This window comes from Tasmannia lanceolata, unplaced genomic scaffold, assembly GCF_043159265.1.
Source record: "Tasmannia lanceolata isolate RefF3 unplaced genomic scaffold, GAP_Taslan_0.1 ptg000037l, whole genome shotgun sequence".
In the NCBI taxonomy this organism is placed as follows: domain Eukaryota; kingdom Viridiplantae; phylum Streptophyta; class Magnoliopsida; order Canellales; family Winteraceae; genus Tasmannia; species Tasmannia lanceolata.
The window spans coordinates 59,418,035-59,442,228 of record NW_027518714.1 but is presented as its reverse complement, the minus strand read 5'-3'; the positions used below and the strand labels follow the sequence as shown (position 1 = coordinate 59,442,228).

At 36.5% G+C, this 24,194-nt stretch overlaps 2 protein-coding genes across 3 annotated transcripts in view; one reads left to right on the top strand and one right to left on the bottom strand.

Moving 5' to 3' along the window:
- The window catches only part of LOC143861646 (reverse transcriptase-like protein), a 26,150-nt gene extending 5,113 nt beyond the window's left edge, over positions 1-21,037 (bottom strand). Inside the window, exons 1-12 of the mRNA XM_077372532.1 lie at positions 21,016-21,037; positions 19,947-20,130; positions 19,743-19,836; positions 19,557-19,620; positions 18,913-19,014; positions 18,774-18,838; positions 15,749-15,847; positions 13,392-13,471; positions 12,314-12,530; positions 7,453-7,514; positions 2,210-2,338; positions 20-209 (exon numbers count right to left, since the gene is read on the bottom strand). Coding sequence (XP_077228647.1) covers positions 20-209; positions 2,210-2,338; positions 7,453-7,514; positions 12,314-12,530; positions 13,392-13,471; positions 15,749-15,847; positions 18,774-18,838; positions 18,913-19,014; positions 19,557-19,620; positions 19,743-19,836; positions 19,947-20,130; positions 21,016-21,037 — 1,308 coding nt within the window. The remainder of the gene's footprint in view (positions 1-19; positions 210-2,209; positions 2,339-7,452; positions 7,515-12,313; positions 12,531-13,391; positions 13,472-15,748; positions 15,848-18,773; positions 18,839-18,912; positions 19,015-19,556; positions 19,621-19,742; positions 19,837-19,946; positions 20,131-21,015) is intronic.
- Positions 20,794-24,194, top strand: LOC143862226 (RAN GTPase-activating protein 2-like). Of its 2 annotated transcripts, XM_077373232.1 has the most exons (3): positions 20,881-20,945; positions 21,057-21,142; positions 22,314-24,194. In XM_077373232.1, coding segments are annotated over exons 2-3 (1,641 nt in total). In that variant the 5' UTR covers positions 20,881-20,945; positions 21,057-21,140; the 3' UTR covers positions 23,953-24,194. The 2 variants fall into 2 exon arrangements, with proteins under 2 accessions (XP_077229349.1, XP_077229347.1); XM_077373234.1 differs by lacking the exon at positions 21,057-21,142 and having other exon boundaries at positions 20,794-20,945.

Genomic DNA, 24,194 nt, shown 5'->3' with positions numbered 1-24,194 from the left:
AGCAACAATGAAAACTCACCTCAACCTTGCAAAGAATGCTCGATGTAATTCCCATTGAATGGATATAAGAGCTCTTGAGAGAGATTAACTTTAACGCAGAAGTTGATGCCGGCCAATTTTGAGGTATCTGTATGTGAGCATCAACTCCCTCCACCAAATGAGCTATTATTGTTTCATCTCTGTCATAGTACTCAAACGAGTGTCTGTTGCTGCAGTGAAATAAAATGCCATTCGAGTAAGCAAAATGACAATGGATTATACGCACAAATAAGTAATGATCCAGAGAAAATAGCTTAGCATGGAAGCATAATTGTTAAATATAAAGGCAAGAAATAGCCCAGACAACATGTTACCCAAAGATTGTCAATTAATAGCAAGATAGAAGCTTAGCAAGCTGGTTTGGTAATAGGATAAATCTATGAGTGCGGCTAATCCCTATGGACTAGAATCCCAGATCCCTAAAGGACAGGAGAGTAATGCCCGGTTAGACTTAGAAATAAGACATAAAAATTAGTGAAATTAGGTGATGTTCATGCTGGTAATACATAACAATTTATCAAGCATTCTCAGATTAGTAGTTGGGTGGGCCTATTCTTCGTATCACCCAAAATGATGACACAGAAAAACCGATGTTTTTTTTTTTTTGAAAAATGACAACAGAAAAACCGATGTTTGCATCCATAATTTTAAATTTTCAGCGAAACTGGCACGAAACATCGAAAATATTTCAGTTTCCAGCTCAGCCATAACACATACCGAAAACAAAACGCAGACCAAAACCAAAACCATAAGTGTAGATATTATATTTTTTCAGTTGAAACTTGGAAACATGTTGGTTTCAGATGGAAATTTATGTGAAAATCCTATAAAATAACAAAAAACAGATGGAAACATATGCAAATGATGGAAATTTAAGATGAAACCTCATAAAATACCAAAAAAATTAAGATGAAACCTCATAAAATACTAAAAAAATTCATTTTATACAATAATTTCAAAAAATAGGAAATTAAATAATAACATATATTAATATTAGAAATATTAGAAAGCTATAGGATTCATTTCATAGAAAAGTGGCAAAGTTTACGGCTGGCTACCAACCTGACGCCAAACCTCCTCCTTTATCCAGGCTTGGGACAGGCTGTGAAAAAACTTCAGAAAGCAATAAATAATATTTAAAAATCATAAAAATTTAGAATGGACAAGGAAATTATATAAAGAACACAATTCATACTATTGTAGTGTTATATACCACATTTTAAGATATTATAAATAACTTTTTGCATTTTTATTGAAATTTTGAAAAAAATATTAAACTTTTAGAGAAAAAATAACAAAATCAAGGCATGTGCAGATTAAGCCATGCCATATTATACATAAAGTTTATGTTGTATTTTTTCACTGTTTTCTATCTTTGTTATAATTTTTTAAGACAAAGGGTATTCTTGTCCCTTCAGATGTAACCCTAATTACACATACCCAACTAAGGCTATTCTTATCCTTTGATATGTAACCCTAATGACACATATATAATACATTTGGTGAGGGGGAGAACATCCTTCTCTCTCTCCCTTTCTCCTCTACTTCTCATCTTTCTCTTTCCCCATGGAACTTCGAAGACCTCGAACATGCCATGTTCAAATGTCTTTGTTTTCAAGTGTAATTTATGAACTATTGATCATGGTTAGTTACTTACTGAGCGATTTAGCTCACCCCTATTATTATGAATTTTTTGTTAAAGAAAGTGGATTGAATGCCTGAGGTTCTTTTTTACTTTTGACTATCGTAGACACCGTTGTGGATAAAACCAATTTGTTGCTCGGTTTTCTTTCTTTTTGAATCCTTAGAGGTATAGTATCATGTATAAATATGACATGTTCACAAATTTTTGACTTAGCTAGAGTAGATGACCAATGGTTGTCTATTTGCATTTAGTGTTGTTATGCATGATCGTACGGGTTGATTAATGACAATAAAATCTAAGTTTACATTTGCAAACTTATATGGTAGACTAAGATAGTGACAACTCGATATTCGAACAAGTTCAGGTTCCAAGCAGTGGCATTGATACTTCCACAAATAAACAAACCAGTAAGTCAAGTGTGATCTAGTCAAGTTGAAAACAAAAAGGTATAGCATAAAAGATACATAAACAAATAAAATACTTTAGAAAACGAAAATCAATATAAAACAAAACAAGAAGTTTCACCTTGATTTGTTTGCATCTTTCACTATCAAACGCCTTAGATTGCACAAGATAATCCGATATTGCACCTTTCTAACCAACCATTCCAAGCAAGACCTTAATTCTATAAGTGATGATGAAGGAAAAGGTTGCCTGCAAGAATCAATTTGATTTATCCTAATGAAACTACAGCAAACTTGAACAAAGGATAGATTTTCATAAAATGAAGAACAATTTATGTTGTTTGTCTTGTTTTACTTACTAAGAAAAAGCTCTTTACTGATCAAGAAAAGAACAATACATCACATGCCCTATGAACTATCATCGAAATGGAGAACCAAAAATACGTGCGCGCGCGTGTGTGTGTGTGTGTGTGTTATCATCTCATAATGCATCACAATCAATGATTTAGATGATGCTTTGAACTTTCAGCAGCTACGCTTGTTGACACGCGACACGTATCGGCACTCCTTTCGACACTGGTAAACATACTACTAGAACTGCCATACTTAATGTGGGCGTGTCGGGGCGCTATTGCAGCGTATCGAGGGATATACTGTGTATTGTCAAATATTGTGTTTCCCTCCTCTTTTATCATTAATTTTTATTTTATTACTAACTCTTCTTTAACTAACATTTGTTATTATCCCACTCCCCTAAACCTAAAACACCAAACAAACATTCTTCCAATATTATATTCATTGTATCCAATTGGGTTTTTCCGATCACAGGTACCTACAATTTAAAGGAGATTTTTATACCAATTTACAAATTTCCTTTTTTCCAAGGCTGGTTGGATTTTGCTAATGAATTAAGGCGGTCCGAATGGGAGGCAAAGAGGAATCTTTGCCTCAGGAAACTAGCTGATTTGATTTCTATTCAGAAGAACCCTGTGGAAGAGGTCCTATTCCCGCAGTTCGCCTCAGAATATTGGCCTGAGGACACGGAACTGGAATTGGATATTGGTAGGGGTGTTCATTATTCGGTTATAACCGAATAACTGAACCGAACCGAATTGGTTCGGTCGGTTCGGTTCGGTTTTTTTCCTTTTCGGTTCGGTTTCAGTTTTTTTTTTTTGGAAATTCGGTTATTCGGTTTCGGTTATCTCAAAAAAAAAATCGGTTAACCGAAATTATGATACAAACCATTTTATTTTTTTAAAAGCGCTATATGGGCACTCCGTAGGATGATCAAAACTGTCCATTTGATTGATCACAACTTAATTAGGGTGTTCTCAAAAAATAATTTCGATTGGATGATCCTAGCTCCGATCGAAACCGAGATTTTGTTTTTTTCCTTCTTTTTCACACACTATTTGGTTAACCAAAATAACCGAATTTTTTATCGGTTCGGTTTCGGTTACCGAAATTTGATAACCAAAATTATTTCGGTTATCAAATTTCGGTTATAACCGAATAACCACCCCTAGATATTGGAGTCCTATCAGTAGAGTTGAGCAATTGCGCCTGATAGTTGTCGGGCTCAGGCACTTTGTTTTTTAAAAAAAGAAAGAAAAGGAGAAAGGGATAGACAAAGGAATAGAGGAAAGGATGGGCAGAACAGAATTAGGTATAGTCCAACAACTATGTGCAGTACAATAGAGGAAAGGAATAGTTGGTCTTTTTTAATACTTTGTTTTTTCTTTTGGACTGGTGCCGGCATGTCGGTCCAGTCCACTTTAATATTTTGTAATGCTGTTTGGGACTACTAGTCCCATCTGCTATCTTAATATTAATGAAATATGTCAATTTTCAAAAAAATATATATTCATTGAATCCAATTGGTTTTTAGATAGATAGATTAATGCACTGTTATTTGATTATTTCATGTTTGTTTGAGAATTACAGTTGCTTAATCCTAAAACTTATTCGTTTGTTAAATAATTACCCTATTTATTTTATTGCAAATTAAGATTAGTGATAAGTAATTTTATATTTAAGTACGCGAATGGGGTGCCATGTAGGACACCTCGTATCTGTATTGACCCTCGACACACGAATCCGTGTCCCCAGATCTGTCCACATACATAGATCACAATTGTATTGTACCACTGGAAAGAAATGTATTTTATATGTAAGGTGTATTTGGTAGAATTTCGACTTTATTTCAATTTTAAGCTAAAAACATCTATACAAGCAAAATGAGAAACAAATTAAGAAATCACCCGCAAGGAAAAAAAAAACTAATGCTTTCTGACTCATTCCAGTGCTATCTCCATGATTTTTTGGTTGATAAGTGAACCTTACAATTTATTGAACAATTCACCTCGAAATATGGATCATGGAAGAAAAAAATGCCAGAACAAGAATTAAAATACAAGGTCATGATGCAAATTCAAGAAAATGAAGGTTTAAAACATCTAAAGCATAAAAGGATTATGTTACATGGGTGAGGGAAGTTGTTTAATAATTTCAAACCTTGAAACTGCTGAGGTAACAAAAGTGCCAGAACAAGAACTAAAATACAAGGTCATGATGCACAATCAAGAAAATAAATGTTTAATACTGTTACTGGTATTCTATCTTCCACGAGTAAAAGAGAGAAGAAAAGAAGACATGAGAGAGTTGTCACTCTCCCTCTCACACGAATATAAATATATATATGTGTGTGTGTAGTGTTAGGGTTACAAGTAGAATGACAAGAATACCCTCGTATGGGTATGTAATTACACCATCACTTCTAACAAATACATCTAAAGCATAAAATGCTTCTGTTACATAGGTAAGGGAAATTGTTTAATAGTTTCAAAAACCTTTGAACTGCTGAGGTAATAAAAGTACCAGAACAAGAATTAAAATACAAGGCTATATAATGCACATTCACGAAAATGAAGGTTTAAAGCATCTAAAGCATAAAAGGATTCAGTTACATTGGTGAGGAAAATTGTTTGATAGCTTCAAGTACCTTGCAACCGCTGAGGTCATAAAGTTACAATGCTTCTAGCAGTAAAAATTCAAGCAAGACTGAAGAACCTAACACCCTACTAGGATGATTTATCATTTATGTATAGAAAGCATTAATTATCTAGAGTACAATTGGCCATGAAAAACTATTTTTTTTACATAAGCCCATGAAAAAACTATTATTCATAGAAAGCATTAATTATCTACAGTACACGTAGCCCATGAAAAAAAAAATGGAAAAAATAACCAATAAGATTTCAAACATGAATAAAGTCATAAATACTTGATGTTAAAATAAAGCTGAGATACTTATATGAGAGGCATTTTATCTAATCATCAGCCTTCTTAATACATCTAATAAAAATGGAAATTTGTCTTATACATTTATATAATGTATAACTCTCCAAACCCATGCTAAACTCTAAATGTAATGAGGCATTCCTAACACCAATAAACGTTTAAATCAAATAAATAGGTGTCGAAAACAAACAATAAATCAAGAGTCCTAAAATAGATTATCATTAAAAAAACTAATGACCCGTTCTAAAACAACCACTAAAATATTTTTTATCATCTAATCACAGCCCTTTATAACCCTATTAATTAGAAACCAAATGTTTCCTCACTGATCCCCCCCACTGAACTTTGCGCTACTGCTTATGGCCTACAACAATCCAATCTTGTAAACTATGTGGAAATAGCAATTGTAGGTCCTGAAGAGATCTTGAAACATAATTTAAATCAATTAAAAGGGATATTCCACACAAACTTTAAACCAACTAAATGTCAGGATATCTTGACTTGGCTTGCTTGGATCTTGCACAGTATAAATCCCCCTTTGTTTGAAACAACTTCGCCCTCAAAGTTTAAATCATCCAATGCCTTCATCATCTTTTGCCTTAATTTTTACATGTGCATTGTGAAAATCCTTTCCACCAAATTTAATATTTAGAATAGAACCAATGTTTATAGATTTTATGTTCAAAATCTCTTTCACATTTTACTCGTCAATATAAATCATAGCAACAGCACCACATAGCTAATTTAGGAAAATCAAATTTTAGACTCTCAAAAGTTTCTTCCAACCCCTTTATCAAACTTTGTACTTCCACGGAAATAAAAAATGGCTTATTTAAGACTTGACAAATAAGAAACTCGGTTTGTTGAAATAGTTAAAAATGCCTCATTTATCTTCATCGAAGATGATTTCACCATACTCTCCAATGCGCTGGTTCTTGAGAACAACCGTCATCATCGTGATCTAAAAGTCCTACATTCCTTGCCCTAAGGATAACTGTTGCGATCATCCTTCAGAAGTATTCAAGATCGCAATTTATATATTGAAATCCTTGCTCAATTTCACAAAAAAATGAAGACTTTTAGAGTACAATGACTCAATGAGTATAAACGCATAAATTTTGGAGCAAAGTTGACTGAGTTTCACAGCAATACTGCAACAGTAAAGCAGTGATAGCGTAATATTGATAGATGTGGGAGGGTTGGAGGGTGGGGTGTTTAAGTGGAGAATACCGATCACAGGTGGTTCAAGAGTGGGAAGCTCCACCCATTGGATGGATGAAACTTAATTTCGATGGTTCGAGCTTGGGCAATCCTGGACCGGCTGGTATTGGTGGTATCTATCGGGATTCCATAGAGGCTACCTTGTGGGCTTATTCGGGGCCGTTGGGAGTGTGTGACTCAAATGAGGCGGAAGTCAGAGCCGTACATCAAGGTATTAAAAGAATTGCAAGAGACCATATTGACACTACTATAGTGGAGGGGGATTCATTAAATATGGTTAGGTGGCTCCGTGGAACCGCGGCACAGCCTTGGAGATTTTGGTCGTTTTTTGACAAAATCTTTGATCTTGTAGAGGGCTCATCCATTGTTTCCAACCATGTTCGCAAATATGCAAATTGTGAGGCGAATTCTTTGGCTAGATCTGGGGTTGAGAGATTAGAGTTGGAGAGCTTTGATTTTTTGCCTCCTTGAGGTTACTGTATTTTTATTTTCTGTATTTCCTTGTAATCCTTTGTGAGACTTTCTCGGTCTTCCCTGTTTTAATATAGTTGACTTACCATTTCAAAAAAAAATATTGATAGATGTCGATTTCCAATTCTAAGACCTTTAGATAGTGAGCAGTTCAATGAAACTTCAGAAAATCAAAATCACAAAAGAAATCTTAAATAAAAAATGATTATTTATAAAATCAAATTGATTACTAGACCTACTAGAGCTAAGAAGCCTATAGAACAATTTTGATCTTAGTGATGTCATCTAGAAATAGATATATCTGACAAACTTGCATAGTCATGTTAACATTTTATAGATCTCAAACCTAGAAATTCTTAGAAAACAACATACCTTAACCTAAAGGATTTTGCAGCATCAACAACTTCACCTATGTGGAAGTCATTTGGGACAATCTGGAAATGTTACAATGGGCATCAAATAATAAGCATAGAGAATGAAGAGAAGATAAACTAAGTATAGAAATAATATGATCGGAAGCAAAGTTTTTTTTTAGAAAAGAAATGCAGCACTTTAAAAGTCCTTAAACTCGGCCTGAAATCACATTTGTGGTGAATTAAATACATGAATACAACAAACAGACTCTAATTCAAAATCACATGCAGAGCACCAAAAGGAAAATCCGATATCCTTCCCTGCAGCAAGATGGCCTAATAAATGTGATGCAATCTCCATCAACAACAAGTCTCAAATGACTGCAGCCGAAAGAAGAATGCCGTTGGGAACTTGAAAACACGGCCCAAAAATAACTGATCTAGTGATATCAACATCATGGCATGCTGAAATCATGAATAGCTATGATCTGTGGACACGGACACGAGTGTCGTGTGTCGACACGGAAACGGAGTGTCGGACACGGCAAACTCCCAAAATTTAGAAACGGGGACACGGCTAAAATAGAAAGTACATATAATCATGTTTTGTGGATATAGATTTGTGTGCCGGGTTTCGATAAGGATATGAGGTATCTGACATGGAATCCCCTAAAAAACTAGAAATAGTGGCGCACTCATACATGTACATACATACAAAGTTACTGACACTTCTAGCAATACACTTAGAAGTGTCTAAAGGAGTGTCGACACGTGTGGACACGGGTGTCGTGTCGGACACGACACGACACGTTTGTCGGCAATAAATTCAAAGTGTCCACCAAATGATAGATGAATAGGAAAAGGATATGGAGACACCCTTTGTGGGATGCCCTCATAGGACGGCCAACAACATGGGATAATGAGTGTGGGTCCACTGAGTGGATGTGGGTCAATCCAGCACGCAACCGGAGGAATTGAAGAAAAGTTTTGTTTGATAAAACACAATTAAAAAGGGGCTTAGAATTCCCACCACAACAGTCAAGACGAAAAAAGCACCACACGATACTATTGATGCCAATACCACCAATGAAACCCCGCACGGGTTGTGGCTCTTTGGCTTAAAGTCATGGGTATGCTCCCCATTGATGCGAGTTCAAATCCCCCCGGGGCTTACCCGATGCGCGTGGTTTACGGGTGATTGCACGCATCATAGGGAATAGTCCCGCCCTAAAAAATGGGCTGGGGATACCCTATGTCATCAAAGGAAAATACCACCAATGAAGGAGACAATACTTGCTTCAGAATCCTTGCTAGGCTCTCTAAAGTGGGGCAGAAATACTGAGAAGCAGAAAGAATGCATCTTTCTTCTTTACTGAAACTCCACCAGCTCTAGTATAGTTACATATCTGGCTCTGTTTCTTTTAGTCCCTTTCAAACTTTCTTCAACGAACGAAACTTTTCATTTCACTTTTGTCCCTCAACATATCCTACTTTCCACGTAATTCACGTCATGATTCATTTACCAAACCACATATGAATAAAAAACTGTTAAAACTATCCAACTAAGAAGGGAAAAGAAGAAAAAAAAAACCCTCTACTTTTTGCATTTTCCCCCGTAAAGGCATAAAAATCAAATATGAGATCGGAATCCTGACATTGCATGGTTTTTTAGAACTTCCTCAACAACAGAAGGCGAGACCCTTATGACTTTTACCTGAGAACAGTCGAGGGAAGATACAACGCTGGAATTAGCCTTATTCGTGAATACCTGAGAGATTTTCTCAACGGCTTTAAATATTTGGTTGCTAATAGTTATTAGAAAGTTAGTCCTTTGTCCCATGGAGGAAAACAGTTTAAAAGGGAGGATATTATGGAAAGTTTGCTTTCTAGCAACGTTCTGGGCGTTTTGGAAGGAGAGAAATGATCAGGTGTTTAAGGGATTCTCTAAGGGAGAGTTCTTCCTCTATAATCAGGCAATAGCATTGACTATCTCATTGGTGAGAACTCTTCCAAGCTTCACTTTTGTTTCGGCTCATGACTTACAATATGGGTGGAGGGAGATTTGTAGTGAGTCGAATGCCGACCATAAGATAGTTCAACGGTGGCAGCCTCCTGCACTCAGATTTATGAAATTGAATTTTGATGGTTCTAGTTTTGGAAACCCTGGTCCAACACTCCAGCTAGTATTGGTGGAGTGATTAGGGATGATCATGGAGCAGCAATATGGGCATTCTCATGCCCGATTGGTGTAACGGATGCTAATGAAGCTGAAGTTTGCGCTATCCATCAATGGATTAAATTCCTTGGTTCTAACTTGAACAAAGTGATAGTTGAAGGGGATTCTCTCAACGTCGTCAGATGGTTGAGAGGCTCCCTATCCATCCCTTGGAGGTTTGCTTCTTATTTTGATGAAACCCAAGACAAAGTAGGTGAATCTTCCATTTCTTTTCATCACTTCAGGCGATCCGCCAATGACATTTCGGACAAGCTAGCTAGAGAAGGGGTTTCTACGGAGAGGGTGGACCTTTTTTATTTTTTACCGCCTTGACTTTCTCCATATTGAGATGAAGGATCCTAATGTATCTTCTTTTTATCTTCCTTTGTATCATTTTCTATAGACCTTCTCGGTCTTCTTTTCTAATGAAATTTCTTGCCATTTCAAAATAAAAATAAAAAATTCTGGGTTTTCATTGATAGTTTCCATACAGAGTTTGGTTTTCAGCAAACCATAGATGGATCTGCAAAAAAAAACGAATGTACACGTTGGAAAAAAGAACTAATCACACACTGATTAGAGAGTAAATGACAGATTTTTGGCATCTTGCAGGAGATGTGTTTGCTAGTAAGAATTACGTCTAATCATCACTGTATTGCAATACAATTTTCGCAGGAGGAATAAGAAGCAGCCGCCATACAGATTGTACAAGGCTGTCATAAGAAATGAAACTTGGTCGTTATTTTTTAGTAGTTTTTTATGTCATTTCAGGAGAAACTGGGCATCCAGTTGCCTCAGTCTCCTGGTCACATCATAAAAAGAACTCACCTGGGACCCATGTTCAAACTTCAAACCCTCATATGATTGGCAGTCATATAAGGATATAATGGATTGTTTTATGTTTTGGGATTTTTAAGTGATGTAGTTCAAATTTTGGAGGTTTCTATTGAAGTCCCATGCCGAGAAATGAAAAAAAAGAAAAAAAAAAAAAAACAAAGTAGGACAAGAATGGAGTATTTTTGTGTGGTTTTCAGTGATGAACTTCAAATTTTGGAAGTTTCTGTTGCAGGGTCTCATGACAAAATTAAAAAAACTAGGAAGTAGGACAAGAATGGATTATTTTTCTGTGTGTAGATTTTCTGAGACTTAAATAGCTTTTGGGTTGGTTATCAGGAATGATGTTTAGAAAGGATAAAAAAACCCAACTAGATTGCTGGATGAAATGGGTCTTCAAAACAAATAGAATGTGGATGGATATACACATACTTCTGGCATTGGTGGCCTTCTACATAGAGCGGAGACCATAGTCAAATGGACTTTATAAGGTTCTCTTAAAGTGGCAGACTCCAATGAGGCAGAGGTCTACATGCTTTTGGTTGTAATTTGTCTTCAGGATTACTCTCTTCTTGAGTATCACATAGCGGAGGGTGACTCACTCAATGTTATTCTTTAGGTGAAGGATTGCAAGGGTTTCACTTTCAGCTCAAGATTTATAATCGTATAGAGGATATTTTGGACCTTGTGGATAGGCATGCCATGTTTTTCCAGTATGTCCTCTGCTTCACCAATGGGTAGGCAGATTAGTACACGGTCCAGAGTGGATAGAGAGATTTAGGAGGTGTTTGACCACCTCCCCCTTGAGTATTGTATTTTGTTTTTTCTTTTTGAATGCTGACCGTTGGCCAGCTAGGTCAAGGGTCCCTTTTCTCTCCCTTCATCAATAAAACTTCATCATTCAAAAAACAATGTGGATGGATCTGTGCAATAAGCATCAGGCAGATATGACATATTAGTTACTGGTCATGATATCTTGAAGATTGATTCTCTTAAAAGTTAAAACTAAACACAATAAAACATTTTTTGAATGAAAAAATATCTTGGTGATAATCAAATCACCATTCACATTTCATAAAACATTAAGGACGCAACATATTGAAGAAGATGCAATTTCCTTAGACGGGTTTGACTACGAAATAGCTAATCCTTATGGGAGGATAGGAGACAAACGTTTAGATATATTTACAAAGGCTCCGCTTGTAAAGGGACAACATCAAAATATTGCAACCAAGCTTGACAGGGAGGAAAATGTTGAATATATTTATGCAATTACTTGGTGGTAGAACAGTAGTTAGTTACTGCATTTAAAGTTACATAGGTATCCCTCACTTAGTGTTTGTCCATAAGTGTAACCTCGTAGATTTTTTGCTTGATAAGAAAATCCCATGGAAAGGAGCTCATTTTCAAAGTATCTGTATTTTATTGTATCAAAAATGAACTCACAAGAAGCATTGAAAACTAGGCTTAACACTGGGCTAGGGCAACATATGGTGGAAATATCGTTGACGTGAGGGCAAAGTGCATATTGAGCCAAGGAATGAGCATTACAAATGTGTACGAAGGTAGATTATTAAAGAAAGCAAGAATAGAAGCAAACTGACAACCATCAACTCTACAATGAAAAAATAAAAAATGAATGCTCTGCAAGTCCATCTATATAAACTATTAAGGATGCAAACTCCAGAGTCCAGACGAAGTAGTTTTATCATAATTTTGTAATTGTAAAGAAAAACATTTCTTAAATTTGGGAATCATTCAAAATCAAGATTGGTCAGATAATAAAAAACAAGAAGCATAAGCACGTGTGTTAGAGCGTTACAAAAAATACCTCGACATTCTTTAGCTCCATTGTCCCATCCACAAGTTCTATCAATAACTCATGATCTACTACAGATGGCTCAATCACAAAATCGAACTTTTTTCGGCACAATAAGCCAGCTAAAGTCATTAAAGGTGTCCTTATTGACAACCTAATGCAATTTTCGTCAAATTCAATGACCTTCACTTCAGATAACATGTCTTCAATCTGCCCAATAGCTTCATCCCTAAAGTAATAAACAATACAATATTATAAATAAGAGCGTGACATTATTAATAACATGGGTTCTAAAAGGAGGCAATTATTTTGCACAGGAACAATTACTCTCATTGACGATGAAAGCATGGCAAGCAACTCATAATGGAAATGTGTTTTTTCAAAAATTACATCCACAAGAGAATTACCCCAAGTAAAAGACACTGTGAGTCTGTGAGATCACAATAAGCCAAAAAAGCAATAGATTGTTATCCGGTGACTAATCCAAGAAAAAGTTATAAAAAATGTCTTCTTGACAGCCAAATGCAATTTTCATCAACTTCAATGACCTTCACTTATGATAACATGTCTTCAATCTACCCAATAGCTTCACTGCACTGTACTCATATGAACATGCACGGAAACATGAATGGAATGATTACTATTTCTTATGGTCCCGTTATATGGTGTCACATAGTTTGCACCCGTGAAAGAGTTGTTTAGATGAAAATATTTGATTTTTGACATCTTTATGACCGAAAGCATAACTTCCTAGTTCGAACGAAAAACAAAATCACATACTTAGGTTCAGGAAAAACCTTCAGTGCAAAAGTCGAAAGAGTCCAAGCACCTTAAAAAAGACAACGCTAGCATTGAGATCAATTGATGTCTTCATGCTATAGTTATATCATTTCATAGTACTAACAATGACATATCTCGACCCAGAATGGGATGCTGTAAAGTTTTCAGCAGTGAGCACTTCAGGTGAAAATATTTTAAAGTATTTAAAGCCCCAACTGTGGTGTAATACCTACTTAAAATTATCAGAATACTATCGTGAAAATAAAAACATAGAGCACACAAACGCCAATAGCTATACAAAAACAGATACCTTTGAAAGATATAATGAAGATCATGCATAGACCTTAAAGTAACTTTTTTCTTCTCAATCAGATGATCAAGTTCCAAAATCTGACAAAGAAAAACACAATTAGAATCTCCCATAGAACTATAAGACTCTAGATAAAAAAAATAACAACATAGTAAAGATAAACAAATCACTAGCCAAACTTTCAGCTTCCAACTTCAAGGTAGATATAACCAAGTTAAACAATAAAAATCTGATGAGAAATTAATTACAAAATCATGTAAAAAATTTATACATAGCTTGTAATTGTAATATACAATTCTCAAGTTTCTCATAGTTGTGATTTGGAAGGTTCAAAGGAAAGAAATAAGCACTAAATTCCACATTAGGTTCCAGGTTAGGATGAACTCATAGGAAGCAAATGTTGTGTCATACAGGTTAGTTATTTGTGTAGTTACTCTAGAAAAAAGGTGCAACAGCCATTCATAATATATTTCAGGGGCACCTAAAAAACTACTAGTTAATGCCACATATATGTAGAATATAAGATCCAGAATAAGTTTTCCATTAAAGGTCCTTGTAGACGGTAGCTCCCTTTCACAAAATTTTCCTTCCACCCATTGTCTGCCCCAACTTTTCCACGGCTACCAATGCCCTACAACAGAATTAGAATGTTTACCTATAAATGTCAAATTAAAAAGAAAGAAGAATTATACTAACGCCTCCTGGATGTGAAGGATAGCATGCTCATCTTGACTAGCTTGATACCTAAAATATTAAATTGATCATGGTCTCAAATAATGTTCAGTTACAACAAAATTTTAAAAAGGTGATGTCAAAAATGATTTGTTTTGGATAAAGATGATCAAATAGTTGTGAGACACAAGTTACAACTGTTTCTACCAGTGTTTACACCCATTTTTGGGCATGATTAGTCATGAGAGACCGAGTTACCAGATGGTGACTCATTTGGAACGAGTCAATAAAGATATGTGCCAGGCTAGCACTCGATGAAATGTGGGGGAACGTGTGGATGGTGGAATCTAAAGTACAAAACAGTTAACAGGAGTTTCCTCCTACTTATACCTACCCCTAAGCTTGATCGGTCAAGCGGGACCAAATTGCTAAATAACAAACAAGTTGGACTGGGTCAAAGAAGTAGCACTTTAGTTGCCACTAGAGGGATCTACGATGGGCAGTTACCAAAAAGTTCTCTCCAAAAGAACGTGCGGTAAGGACGAACAGTTACCCGAATAAAGTTATATAAGGAGATGTTTGTCTCCAAGGAAGAGGTCCCAGAACCAAATCCAAACATGTTTTATCATTTTATCTTTACTTTTCCAGTACTATACCCTTTATTTTTTTGTAGATATAGCTTTTCTCTGGATTAAGGAAGCAATGAATTCATCTTCCCAGCTGTGTCTTTCTCTTTAGTTCAACTATCCCTCGCCCTAGTGTTTCGCTTTCATCGTTTTGTCACTTAGCTAGATCGAACGGTCTATCGACCCTGAGAGTCATTAGCATTCGGCGTGCATCGACAACGATGTTTGCATTCTGCGCACATCAACGTTTTGACCAATCGCGAGTCGTTCACATTTTGCGCGTGCCGACTTCGTTCACATTTTGCATGTGTCAACATCCCCACATTTGGCATCCATCTGTATTGAAAGAGTACTTTTCATCTGTGCAAAGGTAAAGGAGCCTAAGGAAAAAGTGGTGTTCCCCTCTTCTTCTCAATCGCCTGAAATCCAATCCCAAGGGACGAAAATGTGGCCGTCGACCCCTCGAATTGAGTTTCCGATTCTTGTGTAAAGACAATGAAACCCTCAAGTCTCAACACTACCTGTAATGACCAAAATACTCTTCAACAAAGTGAAACAAAAAGAAGCAGCATTATTAAAACAAGGGAGTGTGGATATCCCCCCCACCCCCCCCAAAAAAAAAAAAAAATTCCAAGAACTCCTACTTCAGTGATGATAATAATAACAATAATAGTAATAATAATAATAAATAAAAATAATAATGAAAGCCTTTCAAGAGAAAACTATAGCTTTCTCTCAAGCAAGCTCACAATGCATTGACAATGCACCTTAGCCAATGAGGGAATGTTAATAAAATAATGTGATTCATCAGTTATCATCCCCACTTATTTGTCCAAGCCAATAATATTTGTCATGAGTGACAATAAACTTCTAACCATTAAAAAAAAAAAAACTTCCAAGATTTATTGTCTAATGTTCAATATATGAAAAGAGCATACCAGAGCTTGACTTCTCATAGAAATAGTGTTTTAGTCTGATGTTGACAAAGGAAAATATAAATTATGTTAAAGCACAATTACTATGCAAATGTGTCTTTGGAAAGTGCTCAAGTTGCAACACCTCAAAATTGTAATCACAACATGCATTCATCGGCCTCCCTCCGCTCTCACTAGGGATCGAGCATCCGATTTTTACACCAGTTTGTAACTTGTTCACACCCTACAATACATCAACAGAAGCATAAAGTTAATAATGAATTCTAGGAAGGACTAAGAATGTCATAAAAGATACGGGGAAGATATGTCAGCAGATGAACAGAAAAAGAAACAGCAAAAATTTACCCCAAACTACGAAAACAAATAACAACTATTCAAAAAATAATAGCATCAAAAAATTAGGGCGATGATATTTTGACTCCCCCTGCATTACGGGCATGCTCCCCTTACAACGTGATTTGACGTGAAAAGTGGGAAACTTTAACGCTTTTTGACGTCAAATCACTTTATAAGGGGAGCGTGGGTGTAATGCACGGGGAGTGAAAATATCATCTCCCAAAAATTATAATAAAATAGTATTAGGCTATTAACCAAGTAAATTATTACAAGTGGAAGTTGGATGCCTCGATCACAAGTGGGAAGCAAAAAAAAATACATTCAAACCTTTTTCACAAATATTTACATGAATTCATCATCCAATACTAAAGGAAAAAAGATTCAAGTGTGATGAAATAATCAAAAGTTACACCCATTGAAAATCTTTAACTATTGTTTTCCAAATCAGTCATATACCTATATAAGGCCAATTTAAAATTTATATTTGCTACAAAAGCACAAATGATAAGCAAGAATTGCCAAAAACAAACAAATTACTATTATTCAACCATGAACGTTCTAATGAAAAGCAATGATTACACAATTCATTATTTAGGTCACAGTCACAAATTGTCCCTGCATTATGCCATAACTAGACAAGTATAGGAGATACAAAACCAAATATATTGCTAAGATCTCTGTTAAAGTATAAAAGATAATTAACGCCTTTCTCCAACAGCTTAAGCTTTTGGAGAAGTTGGTTAGTTAACATGGTATCAAAGCCAAAGGTCTCGAGTTCAAACCTCCCGAATAGCAAAAATCCACATGCGATGGTCTGCCCAAAGTGGGACCACATGTGCCACGTGTTTGCCAAGTGGGCCACACGTGCGGGGGAGTGTTAAAGTATAAAAGATAATTAACGCCTTTCTCCAACAGCTTAAGCTTTTGGAGAAGTTGGTTAGTTAACAATCTCAATGTGCTTATCTTTAGCATGGACACAAGATTCAATGCCATTTATCACACTTGGATTATCACATAAACGGGCATATGTGTAAGATTTGAGGTGTAGTTCCTGTGGACATTTAATGAAAACCGCCAAATTTACGATTCGAATCAAATCATGTAGAAATCGATACAAATTGCATCTATTAAATAAAATTCAATTGAATTATACGATTCAGATTGAATCATGTGATTCAATATAAAATCATATGATTTGATAGAATTGGATGATACATGAATAGCTAAAACTTGTTGTTTTCGCAGGGCCTATGAGTACATGGGGTCCATCTCTAAAAGCCTTTCAAATAAAAAAAGAAACCCTAAATCTAAACGACCTTTCTTACGGGTTACGACATCCCCAAAACAACTTTCTCTAAAAAAAAAAAGGCTTTACTACAAAGTCTCCTGCGACCTCCCAAAGACAAGGGAGAAGAAGAAGACAAAGAGACAGAAGGAGAAGAAGATGGTGAAGGAGAAGAAGAAGATGAAGGAGTAGGATGAGGATTGAACCAAGACAAAGCAACAGAACAGAGGAGGAGGATGACTTACCTGTTAGAAGCAAAACCTTCTACCATAATTTTAATATCCACCGAAACTGACACGAAACAGTGATAGAACAGAAAACCCTTACTTGGCTGGGAGAAATATCACCCAGGATTAGCCCTCGAGACGGAATCAGCAATGAGAGCAAAGCTTTTTGTCAATTTTTCGGCTCCGAGTATAGAAAGCCAATTATGAAGGCGACCGAAGTTATCACTTAGAAGAAACCAGACAAAGGTATTCATGAAATTAAATATAGATGAGGCCTCAAAGGGAAACCCTGGACACTTGGGAGAAGGATGAATAATCGGCGATATCCCGAATGCAAGATGATCATCGCTTTCTCATAACATAATCAGTTTGGTACTAACATGCAGCGGAGTGTCGGGCTTTGCTAGACTGTTTTAGAATATGTAAAAGAATGAAAAATTGGAAGATAGAAGACGAATCAGATAACAAAGCCCTTGTTGATCTCTTACTGAACAAAGGCCTCAACCCTTGGAACATTTTTTACCAGTGGCAAGAAATTCAAAGTTCGTCCAAAGATATCACTCCGGACTTATGCCGACAATATAGGGAATGAAACTAGGTTGCTGACGTTCTCGCAAATGAAGTTTGCAACTCAATTCAACAGATTATTCATCGCCTGCAAAGATATGCCTAGAGAGGCCAAAGGTAAGGTTAGATGTGGTATGTTGGGCCTTCCCAACACAAATGTCTCTAGGGCCATAACACAGGTGATTAGAGGCATTTGTTCTTCTTATTATGTCCGTTGTATTTCTAGATCTCTCTGAGATGTTGTTACTGAGGCAATGTGTTCAGTCCTCCTATTGTAGTTTTTCCCTATTAGTATAATGCAAGGTGCCAGCCCGGGACCCTAGTTAAATTCCACGATAAAACAAAAAACAAAAAAAGATCCACACTAAAAGTTATCACTACAGAACCAGCTCTGAGCTTACCTGAATATAGTACGAGTTTGCTTTTTGTTTTCAATATAAGGAAATTAAACATCACTGATCATGAAGAAGGAAAAACAACTGCAACCAAACCAGGAACATCAGGGACAAACTCATGCATTCAGTCAAATTGGAGAAATGTACAAGCTACCCCATCATAGCATAAACATTTTGCATACTGATTTTTACAAAAAAAAAAGTAAAAAACAAGTGAGACAATCAACATTGACTTGAAATTGAAGACCAAAATCCAACTGGACTAATCGAAAATGAAATAGCTTGAACATGTTCTGATGCTTGGAATTCCCCAAAAATTAAAGCTGTCAAAATGCAAACCTGTGAATTGAAGAACTTTAATGCGGTATCTAACCCTTCAAGACCGTTCTCCAAACGTATCGTATCTGTCAGATATGACAATTTTAAGTTGCGCAAACTGAGGAAATGGGAATCAAAACAAGAAAAAACCCAATTTCACCTTCTAAAAATATTTCAGTGAGACCATTGACTTCTTTAGAGATCTCTGCTTTTTCGGATTCAACCAAGTTGAGCTCTTTCTTCAAATGTTCCACATATGCCTCTACATCGATACAAACAGCAATTGCTTAAAATAAACTACAAGTAATGTGGATAACACGAAATAAGACCAACATTCTCTCCATATCTAAGATGCTGAGATTTGAAAAGTCAAACCACTCCACTGCAACAGACTTTTTTTAATCATTATAGAATGTAAAGTGATAGAGAGAAAGAGAATATTGATATATGTGTGCCCGTGTGTGTGTGTGTGTGTGTGTGTCGAATTGTGAGCAATTGAAGGAACGGTGGAGATCTTTTCATACTCAATGTAAAAACCCTAGATTCAGCATAAACTATGACCAAACAGAAAAAATAAAACATGGAAAAGGAAAAAAAAACAAAGAAAGAAAAAATATGTGCAATGCAAAATCAAATGCAGGTTTTTTATTTTGCAGCTACAATTTTAAACACGATTCGACACCGTAGAGATGGAAAGTAAAACTAGGAAAACAAATTAAATGCAATGGAATCGATGAGTAGATAATTTATAACGAATAGGATCATAAATGATCCCATTTAAGCTTGACGATGTAATATGCTTACCTAAATCTTCCAACCCTAACGAGTCAAAATCCGAAAACTCGTCTTCAATTTGCTTAAATCCACTCTGAGAAATATAGAAGAAAAAGATACTCAAATATAAATCAGAAAAATAAAATGTATATTGAATTACGACATCAAGAGTAAATAATTAAAGGAGAAATGGTAGAAATCCAGAGCTTGTTTTACCTCTAGATTGACAACACAATCTTGTAATAATTTATTTGATTCTTCAGAAGAATCGTTGGAATTTCTATGTATGTCCAAGAAATTTCTCGCCTGACTGTAAAAATAATTGAAAAAATTGAAAAAAAAAAAAAAAGAACAAACTCAAAGGAGAGAAGGAGAGAAAAATATTAGAGAAAAAATGGAGTAGAAATTCGAACTCGGGACCTGAGAATGGTGTCGAGATCTAACGGTTCTAGGGTTTCTTGATTTTCCATTCTCTCTCTCTCTCTCTCCCGCCTGTTCGTCAGGGTAAGAAGGTTTAAATGGAGCTGGTTTACATGTAATTTATCGATACCGTACACGTGGCAGTATCGATGGACATTCCGGATCGCCTCGCATCTGGTGGGCCCTATAGTGGGTGAATCTGAGTACACAGATTGTGCTGATCTGACGTTCTGGTGGGCCCTATGTGGATGGACGCTCCAGATCACCTAGTTTTCATTTGATGGTTGTTTAGTCTTGAGTCTTGACAACATGATTAATATTGATTAATATTGGGTTAACAATATTAACCCATAAAAAAATAAAAAAACATGATTAATATTGGGAGCTAATTTTCTCGCCCCACTATAGGATAATGCGCCCCAGTTTTAACTTGCATGGTGGACAGACTTTACGTCCAATCACGTTAAAAGTGGGGCGTATTATTCTAAAGTGAGGGCGAAAAAATCATTTACATTGGGGTCCACTAAATAGAAGGATCTACGGCCAACTACAATGCGTAAATGATATTTCTGCGCTTATTTTTTCCTCACGGCACCCTCGTCTAGCCTATTTATGACTGCTCTATTACTCTACAAGGGGGTGTCCCGGGGAATGAATGGGGGAGATTATATCATTTCCCTTTGCCAAAGCAAAAAAGTGAAATGAGTTTTTCGCCCCACTGGAGGATAATGCACCCCCTTATAAAGTGAATTGTGGGCAGACTTTAACGCTTTTTGACATCATCATATGATTCAAATCACGTCAACAAGGAGCGGGGGCGGGGCGGGGGGGGCGCATTATCCTACACTGAGAGCGAAAAAATCATCGCCCATTAAAAAATCCAAAAAAAAGAAGTAGTTCTTTCTCTTTCCCCCTCTCCTTACTTTTCATTTCACTCCTTTCTCTCCACTCCTTTTTCTCACGAAAATCAAAACCAGAACGACGACGACGAAGAAGAAGGTAACCGTACACGTATTTTTTATTTATTTTTATTTACTTTTATTTTATTTCATTTTTCATTTCTACTAACCTTTTATCTCTTCTTCTCCCATTTTCTGACATCATTTTCAGAAATAGCGTTAGGGTTTGGTCTCCATTTCCTGAAACCCTAACCCTCCATGATCTGAAACAGATCAAGAAACTCACCACGTTTAAATGTACGGCCGAGATCATAGATCTCTTCCTGTAATAGTTTTCTTCTTTGTCGCTACCTTTCAAAGATCTTGTTCTTTGAAGTTACTTCTATGCACTGCCTCTTGATTGAGGTTTTGTTTAAAATGTGTTCAATATTTTCACTTATGTTCTCCATTTTTACCCTGACCTTGTTTTGATTATAAAAAGATTATTCTTTTAATGGATTTGTTAGTTTCTCTTTTATTTTTGAAGTACATATTATCTTAAATCGATATGTATGTTATATCTAAGAATGTTATGTCTGCTTTTAATGTGTGTTTTCTGTATTTTTTTTTTGTGGGCTATTTTTAGAAAATGTAAGGTTATATGTGTGTGTAAGTCTAGTTCATTGGGTTTGAAGATGCAATCTTAATCACTATTTTGGCTCCATTGTCTCTGTTCTTATGTATAGGCATTATCTCTAACTTTTTATGCTGATCTATTTCTTTTGATTTTGTTCTTGTAATGACATCGGATATACTTTCTCTTTCTCTTGTTTATTCACTCATTTGGGTTTGAGTTTCTCTTTAGAGTTATTAATGTTGTGTAGCCTGTTTAAACTGTAGTTATCTGAGTCAGTTGGATTGTTGATATGAATGTTAAACATATTTAGGCCCTATTAGTTTTGGATTTTGAGAATTGATTGAGAGACCAAAACTGATTATTGCAGTTTTGAACTCGCAATCGGTTCTCAAAATCCAAGACAAACCGGGACTTAGATTAGTGGTATAAGATGAATAATACGGTCTTAGTCCTTCTTATAGCATAACATGCTTCCCTGTAATGCCGATGTGGGTCCCAATTTAATTTATCTATATCCTACATCTGGTAAGAGACCCACCCACCTTAGATCCTTCTGTGGCCCCCCAAAACTGCATTGATCAAACGATCTTAACTATCCCTCAATTGTGTTTTTGGTCCTTGATTATGGACCGTTGCCCTCACTTTTATATTATTGAATGCCCTGTCACTGGCTTTCGACTGGGTGGTTGGGTTTTCTATCAGGGTGATTATTGGGCCATTGGGATCGACAAATTTAGGACCTATCTATGCAATACAGGAAGGCTTTATCATAATCTGAACAAGTATCACTACATCATTGCTCTTGATGTATCAATGACTGATTAGTCTCCCCTGGATCCCATTGGATTTCAGGGCTCTTCCCAACATGGAGAATGAAACACAAACATTTCGGCCCCGACCACTTTCAATCAAGCTTTGGCCCCCTAGCCAGGGCACCCGGCTGATGCTTGTGGAGCGAATGACTAGAAACCTCTCCTCTACCTCCCTCTTCTCCAGGAAATACGGTCTCCTGACCAAAGAAGAGGCTGAGGAGAATGCAAAACGAATAGAAGACACGGCTTTTGCTGCTGCAAGCGACCACTACGAGAAGGAGCCTGACGGTGATGGAAGTTCTGCAGTGCAGTTTTATGCCAAGGAATCCAGTAATCTCATGCTTGAAGTTCTTAAAAGAGGCCCAATACCAAAGGAAGATAAAAAATTAGCAGTTGCCGCTCCACGTTCAACAGTTTTCGATATTTCAAGAGGCCGTCGGGACTTTATTGAGGCAAAAGAGGCAGAAGAACTCTTAAGGCCATTAAAAGAGGGGGAGAATTTGTACACAAAGATATGCTTTAGCAATAGAAGCTTCGGGGTTGATGCAGCCCGTGTTGCTGAACCTATCCTAATATCAATTAGGGGTCAGTTAACAGATGTCGATCTGTCAGATTTTATAGCTGGAAGACCAGAAGACGAAGCCCTTGAAGTCATGATGATATTTTCTTCGGCTCTGGAAGGCTGTGTGTTGAAATACTTGAATCTCTCAGACAATGCCTTGGGCGAGAAGGGTGTTAGGGCATTTGCGGCACTTCTGAAATCCCAGAGGAGCTTGGAAGAGCTTTACTTGATCAATAATGGCATCTCTGAGGAAGCTGCACAAGCTGTATGTGAACTCCTTCCATCCACTGAGAAGCTTAGGGTCCTTCATTTCCATAATAACATGACCGGAGACGAGGGTGCAATTGCTATTTCCGACATTGTAAAACGCTCAGGCTCATTGGAGGACTTCAGATGCTCCTCTACAAGAGTAGACTCTGAGGGAGGAGTTGCATTGGCTGAGGCATTGGAGACTTGTACTAATTTGAAGAAGCTTGATCTGCGTGACAACATGTTTGGTGTGGTTGCTGGAATAGCTCTTAGTAAATCCTTTTCAAGACATGCAAATGTTACTGAAATATACTTGAGCTATTTGAATTTGGAAGATGAGGGTACAATCGCACTTGCGAATGCCCTCAAGGAATCTGCTCCGTCGCTTGAAGTCTTAGAAATGGCTGGAAATGATATCACAGTTGGGGCTGCTTCTGCATTGTTCGAGTGTATAGCAACAAAACAGTTTCTTATCAAGTTGAACTTATCTGAAAATGAACTAAAGGACGAGGGTACTATTCTGATTAGCAAGGCATTGCAAGAGGGTCATGAGCAACTAAAGGAAGTTGATATGAGCACAAACTCCATTAGAAGGGTTGGTGCCAGAATGTTGGCACAGGCTGTTGTGTGGAAGCCTGATTTTGCGCTTCTTAATATCAATGGGAATTATATATCCGATGAAGGAATTGATGAAGTGAAGGAGATATTGAAAGCTGGAAAGAAATCGGTTGATGTGCTTGGGCCGTTGGATGATAATGATCCAGAAGGAGAAGATGAGGATGATAAATCGGAAGCTGATGACAAGGGTGTTGAAGATGATGGCGAATTGGAATCGAAGCTTCAGCACCTCAAAGTTGACCAGGAGTAGGACTGATATAGGCTACATCAGGTATTTCATTGCTGATTATGAGGCTATTAAGAACCATTAGTCTTTTAATTTCTAGCTCTTTAACACTGTTCGGAAATTAAGTGCATTGCTTAATTTAACCTAATTTCATTTGGCATTGACTGGGTTTTTAACTTTAAAAGCCAGCTGCTGTAGCTTGAATTAGAAATGGAACAGACTGTGCTTTTGGTTTTATGAAGATGAGCTTTGAGTTATTTTAGTTA